Source organism: Tachypleus tridentatus, chromosome 1 (genome assembly GCF_004210375.1).
Source record: "Tachypleus tridentatus isolate NWPU-2018 chromosome 1, ASM421037v1, whole genome shotgun sequence".
In the NCBI taxonomy this organism is placed as follows: domain Eukaryota; kingdom Metazoa; phylum Arthropoda; class Merostomata; order Xiphosura; family Limulidae; genus Tachypleus; species Tachypleus tridentatus.
In genome coordinates, this window is record NC_134825.1 from 148,318,074 (window position 1) to 148,335,487 (window position 17,414).

The 17,414-nt window shown below is 33.1% G+C and overlaps 2 protein-coding genes across 3 annotated transcripts in view; one reads left to right on the forward strand and one right to left on the reverse strand.

The window, feature by feature from the left end:
- Positions 1-10,181, reverse strand: part of crb (cell polarity complex component crumbs) — a 79,395-nt gene extending 69,214 nt beyond the window's left edge. The window contains exon 1 of one of the 2 annotated variants that reach the window (XM_076457860.1): positions 10,027-10,181. The gene's annotated coding sequence lies outside the window, so the exon portion shown is untranslated. The remainder of the gene's footprint in view (positions 1-10,026) is intronic. The other variant, XM_076457870.1, reaches the window with a different exon arrangement.
- A 4,697-nt stretch (positions 10,182-14,878) lies between these two features.
- On the forward strand, positions 14,879-16,454 carry LOC143233276 (protein FAM200C-like). Its single transcript, XM_076469374.1, has 3 exons — positions 14,879-15,424; positions 15,506-15,870; positions 16,058-16,454. The coding sequence occupies exons 1-3, from the start codon at positions 14,879-14,881 to the stop codon at positions 16,452-16,454; spliced, it is 1,308 nt and encodes a 435-aa protein (XP_076325489.1).
- The last annotated feature ends 960 nt before the right edge of the window (positions 16,455-17,414 follow it).

The following is a 17,414-nucleotide window of genomic DNA, read 5'->3' on the forward strand; positions in this document are numbered from 1 at the left end:
CATGAAGCGATTCCAGGGCCAGTACAGAACTAAGCGAGTCAGTATAAATAGTGCAATTCGAGTACTGCTTAGCTTCTATGTGATCCAGGGCAAGAGCAATGGCGTACAGTTTAGTAGTTAACACAGAAACTGCAGAAGTGATTCTGTGTGCATTCATCATACCACAACAAACCACATGGCAGAGCCCACATAGTCACCTGATTTTGAACCATCCATATAAATGGGAACAGAAGACTGGTTCAAAAGATATTCAGCAAATAAAAAATGGTACTTCCAATCAGGAGTATCTGTTTTTCTCAGATGACTTAAAGAAAGGTCACATTTGGCGACTGTAATAAGCCATGGTGGGATGGCCTGATTATTGGATACAGCAATGTTATCCAAGGATAGACCAATTCAGTTCCATTTTTAAGGCTTCCATGCCATGTGACAGGCAAGATTCCTCCACAAATGGAGATATTGTGGAAAACGTTTTCAGGTTTTGGGAATACACTGAGCAGATGCCAGTATAATACAGTCAGTCACTGCTGCCATGCAGTCATCTATTGATGGCTTACAGACGATGGCAGGATCAAGTTCTACAAGAACACTGGCTTGATCCAGCTTCCACCGGGGTGTGCAGGTTGGGTGTCATTGACCACAACCAGCCTCTCTCAAAATGATAGGAAAGTGATCACTGCCTCGTGGGTTACTGTCAACTCTTCATGAAAAGTGGGTGAATAGTGTAGGGGAGCAAACTGAGAGATGAACAGCAGTAAAGAACTGACTGGGTGCATGAAAATGAGCATAAGAACCAGTATTGAAAAGAGAAAGGTTGTGATCTTAGAGCATACGCTCTGCAGAGCTACCTCTCCAGTCAATATCAGCACCTCCCAAGAGGGGATTATGTCCATTAAAGTCCCTAGGATTAAAAAGGGAGATGACAATTGTTCAATGAGAACATCAAAGTCTGATTGATCACTGGTCTCTTCAGGAGACAGGTAGAGAGAACAAACAGTGATGGTACGACCCAAGAAAACACGGATAGCTACGGCCTCCATGGATGTGTCGAGTGGCAAAGACAGGGTGAGCAAAGGTTGATCAACCAACATTGCCACCACTCCATGCATTCATCCATCACATAACTTGTCATTTCTGTACAAAGAAAACTGCTGAAAGGTGACTGCATCGGCAGGTTTCAGAAATGTTTCCTGTAAGGAAAGACATAGAGGATGGTAGCAAGCAATCAGTGCTTTGATGTAATTCAGATTAGAACGTGAACCTCGACAGTTCCATTGTATCAAGGTGGCCATTTTTATTTATGTGAAGGCGAATTCAGTGGACAGCCCTTCTGTTTTCAGCCACATTTTTTTTCTTTATTTTCTTTATTTGAGAGAGGTCTGTTGACCTCTATGGATCCTGCCTTGTGTCAACTGGACAGGATTTTGTCAGTGGAAGAAGATTGCAGTGACTGAAAATGTGAACGAGTGATCGTTTTGCATCTTGGAGATGAAAATGTACCTGGAACCAAAAGAAGTGGATCTTGGGGTTTGCTAGAATGAATGTTAGGGGACAGAGATAGGTGTTGACAATGATTCACCAACTTTTTAACCATGGAGGTCAAACGACTTTTCATATGGTTTGAGAATGATTCTTTCAGAGGCACAGAGAGATTCGTCTGCACTCCCACTGTAGTAGAGAAACGAAGTGCAGCAGTATATGTCCAAGATAAAGCAATTAAGATAACCTGCCATGATAGTGGTAGTTGGACATGGGAATGTAAATGTTAAAATGAGGACAATAATCAGCATCATAATTCCATCTGTGTGAGTGGAGATATGCCTCACTGCAGAAACTCCTCGGGTGGAGAAACCAAAAAGAATCTCCAACTCTGGAATGTCCTTCAAATCCCTCTCAACAACTCATTGAGACAAATTTAAAGTAACATGGGGAGTAACCTCAATGGATATATCCCAAATTTCCTTTGAATGTATGAGAATTTCACTGTGTTAAGATGTGGATGTTTCCACCAATATGTCACCAGAGCAAAGCTTTTTGACTGACTTTGGAAAGCCAGCAAGTCCCTCTCGTCCCTTCTCAATAAAAAGGAAGACATTTGCCCAAAAGGTTTGTTTGAAAGTGAATGTAATATAAGAAAATGAGGAACAGGTATTGCAGATGTTGAAGATTGCTGCTCAGAATCTTCAAGACATGGTACTTTACCTATAGACTGTTTTTTTCATTATATGATTTAAGTTTTTACTTAGAGGATCTATAATAAAGAAAGAATGTTTTGGTGCCCACTGACCCCACCCACCATGGAGCCCTACAAGAGGATGCACTGGAATGCCAAACAAGAACATTGCAGCAATACCAGGGTTTCATGAGCACTATACCCAAACACTAACATCAGATACAATGTCCACAATACATGTTGAGAACATCAAACACTGGTACTTAGTTGACCCTAGCCCAAGTGGGCCATCCGATTAACCCTAGAAAGGCCACCCCAAGACTGCCTGTCCATAGGAATTCAAGGCCAAAGTGCTGTGTTAGGGTTGGACTCCTCAACCACCAGGATCCTCTCCTCTCTTTCACAGGTTACTATGCATGGTAAATACATGGGTGAATGTTTAGATCCCAGAGAAGGTAAACTGAAAGAACAGAACCTTCTCTAGGAGGTCCCTCACCACTTTCAGGAATATACACCAAGGGGGTGTGAAAAAGAACTTTGCCTGAACTTTATATCCTTTAAAATATTTAATTTGCTATTCATTAAGGGCTATCTTTCTCCATTGAAGTTTCATTTCTAAGCATGCTTGTACATTTCTCCATGATTCAAATGTTTATTCCTCAATTTTCATTAGTTTAATATCTATGGTTTTGTCCACTCGATGGATTCAACAAGTTCCAGGCAGCATTGATAATGCACATCTACACTAAATAATGATGTTATGTGCCCATATCTATAAGCTAACTTTGCAACACAAATTAACATTACTTACATCACAACCACATTCTTTTCCATGAATTATATATACATCAAAAGTGCAAAAAGACAACCTGAAAAAGTCAAATAACTATCACACATCCACTTCGCTACTCTAAACAGTAAGTATCTTGTATAACAGAAGTTAAGATATGTGTTTATAATATAAATAAACTGATCTCAGCACTAAATAAACTTTCTTCTTGTACAAAAAGAGGTTGTAAACAGTTTGTGATCTACATCAAACACTGGGAGCTCTTTCCGTGCACACACAACAAAAATGGTGTTTTTCTTACATTTAGGAAAAGCTAAAAAAAATCTGTACTCTTATCACTGGAAAATCTACTTTAAATATTAAGAATTCTAACATCATGCACTTCAGCAATAAGAACTTGAATAGAATATGCAAGTTGGCCAAAAACATGATCAAACTTATTTTTTCTAAACTCAAAAAATCAGCAAGATTGCAAAACTAGTTATTACTTTTGTGAAAGATATGAGGACTTGAGATCTAATTTTGCTGCTCAACATTAGCAATAACAATAATCTGTTAATTTATTGATGATGGGGTCTACTGTTAAAATTAGGTTACTCCAAAGCTATGTCAAAAAAATTTATTGACATATGTATCAAAATTTAATTTTTCTGAGGTCAACAGGAAAGTTTAAGAGTGAAATCAATGGATCAATTATTTATTTTATTACCTGCTTCTTTCTTAGCTGTATATTTTTAATTCCTCATATTTCCCCCAGTTTATTTTTTAAGAAACAGTTCTTAATTTGTAAAAGTACATATAGATGTGCCAGATTTTGTATATGGAGTCCCATTTGATGTCTCCTCCAAAGAGCTCAATCATATAATGAAACAGTGAAAGTGTTACTAAAACTGCATCAGCTGTAAGTAATGTTCTTTCAACTATTGATTAGTAATATCATTACACTCAAATATTAATTTCACAATAGGAATTTAAAGTTAAATCTGGATTATTATTTTTGTTCTTGCTTGAGTATATTTAACAATGTTTTGGGTGTTTTTTTCAACCAAAGTAAAAATCATAAGAGCAGTCAAAATATGCAGTGGGCTTATTAAATATTTTCTTAATAGAGAGATGAAGTCATTGTCATGGTAGAAAACAATTAGTCACGTGACATTAAAAGTTTAAAACACAGAGAAGGTTCTGGTGCAAGAAAGAAACACATAGAACAATAACATACACAGAACTAATTAATTAATAAAACTAAAATAATAAATATGAACTATGAAATTTTGTGGTTTGAAAAACTGAATCTGTCTGAAAGAAAAAAATAATAGAAATACAGAAATAGAACAAAATAACAGAGGTACTTTGAAGTTCAAAAACTGTAGAACATAATGTAGTTTAAAAATAGCAGCATCCAGATTATTTTCAATACATGTTAGTATTTCCACTCAATAAGCTTCTTCTAAAAGTCCATTTCAAACAAATGCTACACCACTTAGTGTATGATTGTAATAGTCAAATAAATTTAAGTATTCACCTAATGCAAGATGCTTTTTTTTGGGGGGGGGGGGGAGTTGATAGAAGACTTATGATTACAGATATGATCATATACTGTTGTTGGAGTTATTCCAACACACTAAAAATATATTTCTTTGACCCTCAATAAAATATAAGACATTTGTAATTTTAAACTATTCTTGATAATGTTTCTTTGAAATGAACTCAAGTGGTTTTATAAATATAAAATAAAAGTTTGGCACTGGTTTGTTGAGGCTATTTGCAATTTGTAACCAGGAGAGGTTAACTCAAATAAAACTGGAAATTTCAGTAAACATTTACCTGTGATGATTATGCTCCATAATTTTCTTTAATATATTAAAATAATCTAATGAATATGTTTTTACTTTAAATTAGTAATTTTTACAAACCTTTAAGAGCTAATTAGTTAACGAACTTCTGATTTGATTGAATTTATGTTCAGTAATATTACTTTTAAAATACTAACCTAAAATTCTTTCTACTGTAGGATTATTGTGTAGAAAATGTTGTAGTGAAATTAAGAATAAATAAAAAGCCTTCAGAGCTGAAACATTGAAAAGTATGAAATGATATATATTTGTTTACATTATCAATAAATACTTGAAAGAATGACAAAATTTCTCTTTCTGTTCTCATACATTTTTGTTACTGATTCAGCCTGCCATACATTACACATCTGCATATATATTATTAAGAAATCCAAACCAAAGAACAAAACAGTTTCTATTTATAAACTGACAAAATATTTACAGATGCTTATATTTCCATAAACTTAATCTTAACAAAATGAGGTAATAAAACACATATACAGAATAAATTAACCATGACATACCCAAAGTGTGACTTATGGTTTTGCTTTCAATAAAATTAGTCTGTACTACAGTCTCAATCTAACATCATGTGCAGCAGCTCTCAGCAAGTGTAATATGAGAAACTGGAACCACAGAAGAACAACTTAGTTTACCCTACAAATCTTCCCATGGTCAAATGCCATGTCAGTGCTTTTGTTGACTTGCATTCAAAATTCATATGAAACTATTTTATAAATTGATGTTCATAAATTTTATATCCAATTTTGGATTATAATTAAAATGTTAGTATTAAATTTCTTAATTTAAAAGAAAAAACTAAAAAAAATACTTAAACTTTGATTTGTGTGTGTCACAACATATGCTGAATGCACCACTGGTTCAAATAAAATGTTTGTGATGTTAAAATATTAAGTTTATAGTTTCTTACAAATCAAGAAATCAGATTACTGATACTTACAAGTTAGAATCTAGTAACCTGTTTTTTAGATTCACTGAAATATCTCTAATGTACTGAATCAACCACAGAAGCTCCACTCTTACCATTTTTGGGAACATTCCTCTATATACACTTTGGTCTATGATGTGTGAATAACCAATCAAAAGCTCAGAATGTTCCCCCTATTGGTGCAAACCATGATTTAAATAATAATGAACATTTTTTATTTATGAAAGAAGTCTCAATGAGTTTGTTTTTTGTTTCAAGTATTCACAATGGTCAATTTTATGTCAAGTTATAGATGCAAGTTTAAAATACAAAGTGATTTAAGCATTTAAATTTGTTATATTTCAGTGGTACAAAAAAGGAAGCACAACTTTATTATAACCATATGTACAAAATAAATGCTTCCATATAGGAACATGGAGTAATGAAACGTAGTTATATCTTATGGGTGTGGTGTATCACAGATGTCTCACAAGGTAATAAACGTGCCAATACAAAATTTGTATCGAGAAAAGTTAATTAAAAATCTAGTATATTATATACAAAAACTATATTGGAAGCATTTGCATATATATTATTTTTAATATTATTTTGATAAAAACATTTCAACATAATCTAAAACATGGTAAAAAAACATGTTATGTTATCATGCCTAAATATTTAACTTGTATAATTTTAGGTGAAAAGATAAACAGTTGCATATAATAAAATTATACTGAGAGCATTTGCACAATTCTTTTTACATTATTTAGAAAAATATATCCAACATAATCTAGAATTCAATAAAAATGTGTCATTTTAACATACCTGAATATTTAACTTTTATATTTCTGTCTCACAAGAATGAGATACAGTTTAAGAAATGGAGATTGCTGCAGTTTCTCACAAAAATTTGATAAAATTTGCAGTATCTAGACAACAATAACACCAATTTTTAACTTGTTCAAAAAATGTTTTTAAGATATACATTTTTTTGTATTACAAAGAGGGTGAAAACAAATACACTGGTTTTTCCTGCTTAATCCACATATCATAACCTCATGTCAGGCTTCCTATGTTAAGTTTTAATCAGCAGGATGTGAAACAGGTATTGAATTCTCACCATGTACATTTTTACTTACTTTATATCACAGCAGCCTGTTCATTTTCCACCAAACAAAACACACCTACATATATTATACTTTCAACAAGTCAATCAGGAAAGTTTCAGGTTACTTACACTGACATATCAGCAAGTACCTTAATGTATTGCTTGGAAATTATATTTTCTATTTAAAAAGTTTTACTGATTAAACTAAGAATGTATTTCTACAACAAACCTAAAATAAACAAATGACTCAGTCATACTTATAGAATATAGAAGTCATATGCCCATTATACATGTACAGACCTTACATTCAGAATGTATATCAGTATGTCTGATATTTCCTATTTCATGAACATTAAATTGACATTTTATGAAGGAAAAAAATATATTCAGAAGACAGACAGTTTCACCTCATTTCCTACCATTAACAAGAACCTCAAAACATTGTCTTCACTTCTTCATCAGTAAGCATTATTCAAACAAGTTAAAAAATCATACAGACAACATTGTCAAAACATATTCCTTCAGCATTCACATTATGTGTGTGTGCACCTGAAATTAAAAACTTTACAAAGAATAACCTTGTTTGAAATATAATACTCCCAATACTCTCACAATACATAACAAATTTCACCTTATACAAAAGGTCTTTCACAACCCAATATACAAAAAAATAAAAACTGTGCAGATGTGTTAATGTTAAATAAAAGTACAAGGTTCACACAATTATATTACCCAGTGAAAAAAATGCTAAATATATAAGTTAAAATATAAGAGAAAATACTAACCCAAAATGATAAGCTTTTTTATAGCTAAGCTGTTCACCTGGATCTTCAGTGTAAATCAGTAAGTGTTTCTGAATTCTCATTAACACTACTGTCTACTGCAATTCTTATCTGCCATGTGCAACAGTTCTTAAACTGCTTAAATGCCAAAGCCACCCTGGCCTTTTTTTCTTACTGTCATGTCAAACCAGTATAGTTTAGCCACTGGTATCCACAACAAACATCAACAGAAATATGCTTTTCATTTAAAAAATAATATATTACTTACATTTCCTTACCCTGGAGATACTAACAGTAAATCCTGCTCTTTCTGTTGGTCATAAGAATCCCATTCAAGGACAGAAAAATGCTTTGATACACTCAAATGTTTTTTTTCCTTAAGTATTCTTTCATAAAATATGGGTGAATTTTATATGATGTAAAATATGGTAGCTAAAACAATCACACTGTGGCTGTAAAATGACTAAATGAATTATAGGGTGGTTGGATGAAAGAAAGCAAAAGGTTGTAAGTAATGCAGTCCAGTTAAACTGTACCCTTTTTACTGACAGATTATCTTTGTTCTTTCTATTTACATTAATGATATTAAGAAAGGCATAATTGGTTAACTAGTAAAGTTAGCTGATGACAAACTCTTAGTTATTTCTAGCAATATTGAGGATATTAACACATTACAAAATGACATGAATTTGTATATTTGGAAAATATTTATGAAATGACCTACAATTATACAATAAGAATAAAATAATGCATTTAAATTATCATACTCTGGATCTCATATTTAATATAAATGAGAACATATTCAATACAACAGTTTGATTGAAGAAAAGGACCTACGCATAATGATGGATAAGTCATTTGTAAATAGTACTGTTCTGTACTAGTAATAAAGCCTACAGAATTTTAGAGTACAATTACGGATGACATAGGTACTACTAATGGAAAGAGGTAATTATCTCTTTAGACACATCACTGATAAAGTTTCTCTTGAAATACTGTGTACAAGTTTAGCTGTTTTAGCTAAGGATAGAAGGATATTTGACCTACTGGAATGGATTCAAAGGTAGGCTACTAGGATGGTTTCACTAACTGCTTCAAATACATGAATTTTCTATCTTCTGATTAACAGGAGTTTTATTAAGTAAAAAACAAAAAGTTTCAAAACTTTTAAAATTTGCCATTAAAATCTTTAGGAGATAATTAATATACTATCTCAACATAAGTTCTATTATAGTATTAGCAACAGATCACTGTCTTAATGGCCTGATCACTTATCAGACACTATGACAACATGATTTTAAGTCACTCTGTTGTGTAGCTTCCTTTCTATATGAAATTCATGATCCAAATTATAATAATTTCTACATCTTAAGTGGATTGTTACAGGCATAAGAAATGTTTTATAGTGCCTCTTGAAAATATAATGATTGTGATTGTTGAATTATATAATGAGAAAAATATAAATTCTTGAAAGCATACTGTACATTAATCAGCATTTTCATACAACTACTGAATCAATTATAAAAAAAAATTGCGTTTTTTACCATAGTAACAACTACACTGAAAAGTCTTCAACTTCAGAATATATAAACTGCATTTTACTTTAGTAACATAAATTTCTTGTTATAATTCTTTTCAACAATTCCAGTAACTGTACAGAAATGCTTGCTATGCTTTTTAACTGTATCGGTAAACTAAGTGCATGCCAATACAAATGGATTTTTCAATACACTACAATGACATATTTATAGTAATTATACCAAGTGAAATAATTATATTTCCATGTCATAATTACTTATCACAGTTATTCTATTAGACTTTTACAATGTTATTTATTTTTAAATACAGAGAGCTTCATTATAATTATTCTTTACTCATTTAACTTTCACTCTCAATAATAATAAAATATATCATGTGACCAAGGCTATGTTTGTAACTTGCAATTACGAAGAGTGAAACTTTTTAGTTTACAATATAATTTTAACAAGTTGAATACAGTAAATGTTGCTGTATTTAGCTTCAGAACATGTATCGTTAATACATCTACTCAAGAGTTACATTTACCAAAAATAAGTCTCCCATAAGTCGAGGCATTCCAATTGCCAGAGATGGCAACAAGTAGATGCGATTTTGAATTTTATTTTACTGCATTTTATATTTTCGGATACTTGTCATCTGACATTTTATTTTTATATGCAAGTAATAGCAGTCACAGAGTCTGAGAAAGCCTAGTTAAAAATTTACAAACGCGCTTATATTTAACAGAAATAACGAGCTACGTACTTTCTTCTGACAACATCACTATCATTATTACAGAGAGTACTTTGAGAACATTGCCCTAGGATACACAATTAATAAATTATACCCACATAACCTACAAAACTTTATATTTCTTTGTTGCAACCGTACTCACCACTTTTTCATGTCAGAATCGTCAAATACTTCACAAAATAGGTAACCATAACTGAGAATTAGAAAAACAAATACGTCATTAACAATAAATGATAAACTAAGGACAATAAGCTTGACTCCAAACTAAATCACAACTGCTCCCACTTTACCGGAAGTAACATGATCACGTGATAAAAGTATTTGTCCAATAGGGGGAACTACTTACAACTTTAAAATTTAAACTTGAATAAGTCTCTCTATCTACCTATCGCTTTTTTTTTCTTCTGTTGTTTCCTTTTTCTATAAAAGCTTTATATTCATGTAGATTTATATCAGGTGAAATAAGTAAATACATAGATAAATTAAATTATTATAAACCTTTAGTTAATTAAAAACAACATATTCAACTTCAATGCTTAGTAGAAATGTAGTCAATAATTAATATATTAACCGAGCTCAAATTTCTTGAATGGGTCAGTGGTAAAAATGTATCTCAGAACGGCTGGTATGGATATTAACATTTTTACTAATAAAACAAAGAACAGCGTTTCGACTTTCCTAGGCCATCTTTATTAGTAAAAGTGTTAATGCCCATACCAGCCATTCTGAGATACATTTTTACTTCAAGTCGGTTTCTCGTCATCAAGAGGTCAGCCATAAGTTTACAGACTTAAACGATGCTAAAATTATGGGTTCAATTCCATGCTGTTAACAGAGTGCAAATAGTCTATTACATAACTTTACACCTTGAGAAACAACAATAACGACAGAAGTAAACGCTTCCTATGGAATCGAATATTTATCTATATAATATAATGTGATAATTATAGAAATTTAAACTTTTTCTTTCGTTCATGTCAACTTTTGGAAAACTATTAATAATTTTTTACAAACAAAATATTTGTTTGGTTTTCAAGTTTAATCAAACAATTCATAGTAAACGTAACCCAGCCTTCTGCAACATCGACTCTGAAACCAATCAATTAAAACTGTGATATTTTCCGGGTTGTGGATTTTCTTCGGTCTGTGAAATTTACGGTTAGCCTACTGGAGGTTCGAAATATAGTCATGTAGTATGTGATTTTTTTATATTTTTACTCTCCAACAGAGTGAGTCAGGAAAAAAAAAGAGTTGGATCATCGAAGGGACAAAGGAACAATCATTATTAACAAAAAAAACAACAAAACAAAGATAACAGCAAATGAAATAATAAAATAAAGGGAAGTATATCTATTTTGGGTATGTCGGACTGGTAAGAGAGAGAAAGAAAGTGAAACACTAGTGAGCTGTCGTTCATATGTCCGATGTATGCCACCACCACCTCATTCCTCTAGAGTCTAGAAGGTAACATACAACAAAGTAGTACTACAAAATGAAAATAACCCTAAAGTTAAAAAGTAGTATTTATAATAAGCTACATTTTATAGTTTTAATTTAGGTGATAGCTAAAGGGTGCATGACGTTACGATCAAGAAAGTTTACAAAAATATTCCTGGAAAATAACGTATGTTTATTAATGCTAGTGATTTAGAGGTTTTGCAAAATATTTATCAATAGAGCATTCAAACAGAGTTTAGTTGGTAGTGGCAGTTCCCCAGTGAAGTATTACGATTAGAATTAGTTATATACATTCAGTAAGTAACTTAAATGTTTAGCTGTGAAATAAATCAAGTAAGTTTATTTGTACCTTAGTGTTAAAGCCATAAGTCATTAAATCTGTTGAATTTAAATGTTTGTTTCTTTATTGTTAAGCGCAAAACTACACAATGCTATCTGTTTTGTTTTCATCACTGATATTAAAATATGTTATAATATCTCAGACTTGCTTCTAAGCCATTTGAAAGTAAGCTTGAAAATGAAAACGTTATTTGCCAATGAGGCCTACAGCTGTTTACAAGGTATACTTGTCTATAGCCAATGTTAAGGAAGAAATAAACTAGTTTGTTATTTATCATCAAGTGAAATGTATTTTTACCCCGTCTTCAGTAAAGAACCAGCTGAATTTAAAATGTTACAGTATTATTTAAAAATAAAAAATCGTATAACCTCTTCTATACTAAAACAATGTTAACTCTTACAAAGAGCTTTTAGGAAAAGTTAAAAATCTTATCAGTTTTTATCATTTTACTAAAAGTTCCAAAGAAAGAGAAATTTGAGCAAAATATGTCTAACAGGGGATAACTTGACTTTTAATTCAATAATACACAATAACAATTTAAACTAGATGTTAGAGAAACAAAGAGTATGGGAAGGAAGATAGGTAGACCAAAAGTCACAAAAAGAAGGAGAGAGCTTGAGTTCCATGGCTATTGCTACTCCAAAATATGCTAAAATATCTTCACAAGTTATATTAGTCCATTTTACAGGTTTTGTCAATGCGGGTTTACTTTTCTGGTGTGTTTTGACAACAATATGATTTAAAATTTCAAATGTAAAGAAAAGTATAAATAAATCAATTTATGGTGTTTGAAGAGGTTACCTGTCAGGAAAGAGGTTCACCCCTATTGAATTGTATATCACATGCATCCTCTGTTATGTATCATTACATATGTAAATTGTGGATTCTCTGATGTATGTATGTATAATCTGTGAGTGTGATATGTATCATACATTTCAGAAAGAATACATGATGTGCTAAAATACACAAATTACATTGGATTTTGATCAACAAATATGTATTAAAATTGCTGAACAGATAATTTGTATATTTACAAAAATGATGATAGTTTACTTTGAAGTAACTACCAAAGAAGTTTTATACAAATAAAGATGATCTTTAGTTAATCATGAATTTACGCAACTTCCATCCAGGGTACAGCTACCCTAGCTAATATATTGAAAGGTTATCTTAGGACATGAAAAATTGTTTCCTTTATATATAATTTTTAAAAACACCAAAACGTCCATAAAAATAGCAAAACACAAAATGTGAAAACGTAAGTTTGTATGAATCTCCTCATGGATCCAACAAACCTTCATGCCAAATTTGGTGAATGTCGATCAACAGAGTCAAAGTAGTTACAAAAAAAAACCTACAAAAATATTCATAAAAAATGCAAAATTGAAACTTTGTGTGTGTTTCTCCATGGAGCTAATGAACCTTCATTCCAATTTTGATGAAAATCCAATTACATTCTGGAAAGTATTTACGTAGACATACAGCAGGCAGCGCCATTATATATATATAGAAGGCGCCACTGCATTATTCATGACGTCATATTCGTACCCTGAGAATGCATACAAATAAAATTTTCTGTGACTAAAAACGGAGACAAAACTAGAAAATCGTAGTCTCTATTACAAATGTACATGCATATAGGATAAAAATTTTGCGCAGTTGAAGGTTGCACATCGTATAATAAAAACATTTTTTTATTACCATATAAGCAAGAGTTCCATCATAGTATGATGATGACTAACGCAGGTTTTGGACAAACTTTACCGTAAATAAGCTTGTAGAATCAGTTTCATTCTATTTATTGTCTTACATCACATACATCATTTTAAAGTTTTACTTATTCTTTAACGCTTAGTAATAAATGATGTTAGATCTACGTTTTCTGTGCTTGTGTTTGTTTGTTTGAAGTTAAGCAAAATCCTATACAGTATATTATCCGTATTCTTCTTACCATGAGTTTCGAAAACCGGTTTCTAGCACTGTAAGTCCGAAAACATTCCACTATGCCACTGGAGGGAGGGGGATCTGTGGTATTCCATTCATTGATTGACATATTAAAACATGCATTTAAAAGATAATGTGAATGTTAAAACCAGAATAAAAACATTAATTTTACGAGAAGGTTCAAATATTTCTATTTACGTAATAAAAGTAAATAACGTTCTAAACACTCACATTCTTTGTCATAGCGAATTTCAAGTAATCATAATGGTGTTCCAAGATTTACCTATTTAATCTAAAAGTTATTTAATTGGAAGGTCAGTTCTATTATTTCACAAGTAGAAATATTATTTTTAATTTATCGTGGCGCCAGTGCATTCGACACTCATGCGACGTATTCATGACGTCAATCTGCACCCTGTAAATGGAGAAAACTAAAGTTCTCCTTGACGAGAAACGGGAAAACATGACTCTAATAGCAAATCTACATGCACACAGGATAAAAATTTGGCGAAGTTGGGCAATGCACATCGCGTAATAAAAAAGAAATCGTTATCATATTACCAAGAGTTCCATTAGAGCAGGGGTTCTTAACCAGGGGTGCCCGCACCCCTAGGGGGTGCGAAGATGATTCCCAAGGGGTGCGAGGATGCCCATGAATAATTAAAGCAAATCTATATTTTTACATAAGAGTATGCTTTATATTTCTCCTAAGAAGAAACATTTTTGCTTCAGCAGTGTTCCGAGATAAAGTTAAACCTAAACCTGATTTCCTAATGAAGTGGTAAAGTTGCATCAGATTCCAATACAGGGTAAACAAACGGGTATGTCATTTGGATAGACGAGGAAGGGACGCGTACAGGACACGTGCGCAACACGGAGAGAGAGGGAGGTTATCATCACGTCTCAGTCCACACCACCCATCCGTGCCATCAACACGTGAGTTATGGTCTCCCTGTTTCAATGGGTTGTTTTTTTCTGATGCATAACAGTAGGGTGGAAGATTGGTTATGTATTATTTCAGATTTTGCTTTCTACAGATTTATTTAAATGAGCGATGGGTTGTTTACATAACATACATCATCACTGTAGCAGTGTAGCCGTTACAATATTTTCATAGAATGTATTGTCATGCCTACAAATCTACTGATTAAACCAGGTATTTCAGTCTCTCCATCACATATTTTAGAGATAATTCATAAAAAAAGAAAACACCTACACATGAATGTGTTTCTTTTCCAGATTTGTCTGCAGTATGTCGAAGAAACGAAAGTGGAATGACGAATATGTCAAGTTTGGTTTCACCTGTACTACAGAGAAGGATGGGACACAACGTCCACAGTGTATCCTGTGCAGCACACTCTTCTCCAATGCGAACTTGAAGCCATCAAAGCTTGATGAACATTTCAAGAACAAACATGGTGGCAGGGATGCAGGAAATGACATTGTGACATTAAGGGTCAAAAGAGCTAGGTTTGATCAGGTTGGCACATTGCCGACTTATGGATTTTTGCCAACAGAGAAACCTTTACTGCGTGCTTCTTATGAAGTTGCATACCAGATTGCTAAATCAAAGAAACCCCATACAATTGGTGAGGAACTGATCAAGCCATGTGCCCTTGAAATGGCAAAGATTGTTCTCGACAAGGAAGCTGAGAAGAAACTCCAACAAGTGTCTTTGTCAAATGATGTAATCCATAACCGAATCATCGACATGAGTGTTGACATCCTGGAACAAGTTGTAGCTGACATCAAGGCTAGTCCAGTTAAGATTAGCCTACAAGTGGATGAATCAACAGATGTATCCAACTGTTGTCAGCTATTGGCAGTAGTTCGTTACGTGAAGGAGAAAAAAGTGGAAGAAAGTTTCCTTTTCTGTCAGTCCTTAAAGACAACTGCACAAGCTATAGATGTGCTTAACAAAATACAAGAATTTTTCTCAAGAAACGAACTTCACCTTGACAAAATTGGTTCAATATGTACAGATGGTGCACCAGCAATGCTGGGCAATCGTTCTGGGTTTGCTGCATTAATGAGGAAAGAAGTTCCTAATCTGAAAATCACTCACTGCTTTCTTCATCGTCACTCTCTTGCAGCAAAGACATTGCCCCCAGATCTCAAGAAAACTCTGGATATTTGTGTCAAGGTTGTAAACTTTATTCGCAGCCGAGCTTTGAATCATCGATTGTTTCAGTCACTTTGTGAGGAAATGGGTCAGAACACACTGTTCTTTTGTACCACACTGAAGTGAGGTGGTTGTCACGTGGTCGTGTGCTGTTTCGTGTGTTTGAACTGAGAGGAGAAATTCATCAGTTTCTCCGTGAAAGGGAACAAGAACTGGCTATATATTTCAAAGAACCTAGTTTTGTTCAGATGCTTGCCTATTTGGGTGATGTGTTTTTAGCTCTCAATGAACTCAATCTCTCTCTGCAAGGAAGGGGACTCAACATTGTGACTGCAAGCGCGAAATTGGCTGCATTCAAAGAAAACTTGTCTTGTGGATAAAGCGTGTGAATTTGGGGAATTTGGCAAATTTCCCCTGCCTGGAAGAGACAGTCACAGAAAATTCTACCCTGCATCCAGACTTTGTTGCAAAAGTTCTTGAACATATGCAGATGCTGCGTACTTCATTTGAGGGTTACTTCTCGTGTGGAGAGCTGCAAACCTATGACAACTGGATCCTGAATCCTTTCATGCAGAATTTGGAAGATGTCAGCGGCATCAAGGAAGATCTCATCGACCTTAGACACAATCGTGAAATCAAATGGAGTTCACCAATAGTCAACTGGAACACTTCTGGGCTTCTCAGCTGGAAGCATACCCTGCATTAGCGAAGAAAGCTCTTGAAGTGCTGGTACCATTTGCAACTACTTACTTGTGTGAACAAGGATTTTCTTGTCTACTTCACATCCAAACAAAATGCAGAAATCGGCTGAATTCTGAACATGACATGCAGTGGCACTCAGTACAAAGACAAGATTTGATGCCATCATAGAGAAAAAACAGCAGCAACGAAGTCACTAAGTTTACTGTGCATTACAGGCTAAATAAAAACATCATTAACAAAATTGAAATTAATTTTTCATTATGTACCCTGAATTTTTGTCTTGAAAAAAGGTATGCTGTATGTATGAAGATTAAAAAAAAATTTTTGATTACATCAACTTTGTATTTTTAGCTTTTTTATATTTAAGTTTCCAGGGGGTGCGAGAAATTATTACTGATTTGAAAGGGGTGCAAACACTGAAAAAGGTTAAGAACCACTGCATTAGAGTATAATGGTGATGACTCTGTGATGTGTGTCAAACATTTTAGAAGAAATACATGATGTGCTAAAATACACAAACTACTACACTGGATTTTGATCAGAAATGTATACTGAAGTTACTAAACAAATACTCTGTGTGTGAACTAAAAATGGTGATCACTTACTTTGAAGTAACTTCCAAAAATGGTGTTTTACAATCTCTGACTACTAGTTGAAAGAAGGCAGAATGCTTGTTAGTTACAGATGGTTTTGCTTCAAAGAATTTCTAAACCAAGAATGAAAACAAAACTAAAAGGTTGTAGTAGAACCTCAGTTTGTACTGGCTGGCACACAAGTGTGGTGAAAGTGAAAGAAGATAGTAAGTTTTGTAAGTACTTACACTGCGAAATTCACTAGACATAAAATAGATGACCAATAGCACTGAAACTCCCGTAATATAATTGGATCGGCCTGGCTCAGAATATACAATGTTCACTGGACCAGCCCAACTCTGAACCGTATAATAAATGTTTTACTCATTCTA

Excerpts from the sequence above, each read along its gene's own strand:
- LOC143233276 (XM_076469374.1), top strand. The coding sequence starts at position 14,879 with ATGTCGAAGAAACGAAAGTGGAATGACGAATATGTCAAGTTTGGTTTC. Across the intron at positions 15,425-15,505 it reads AAGTGGATGAATCAACAGAT|TCCTTAAAGACAACTGCACA; the intron begins GTATCCAACTGT and ends CTTTTCTGTCAG. Across the intron at positions 15,871-16,057 it reads TTCTTTTGTACCACACTGAA|GAAGGGGACTCAACATTGTG; the intron begins GTGAGGTGGTTG and ends TCTCTCTGCAAG.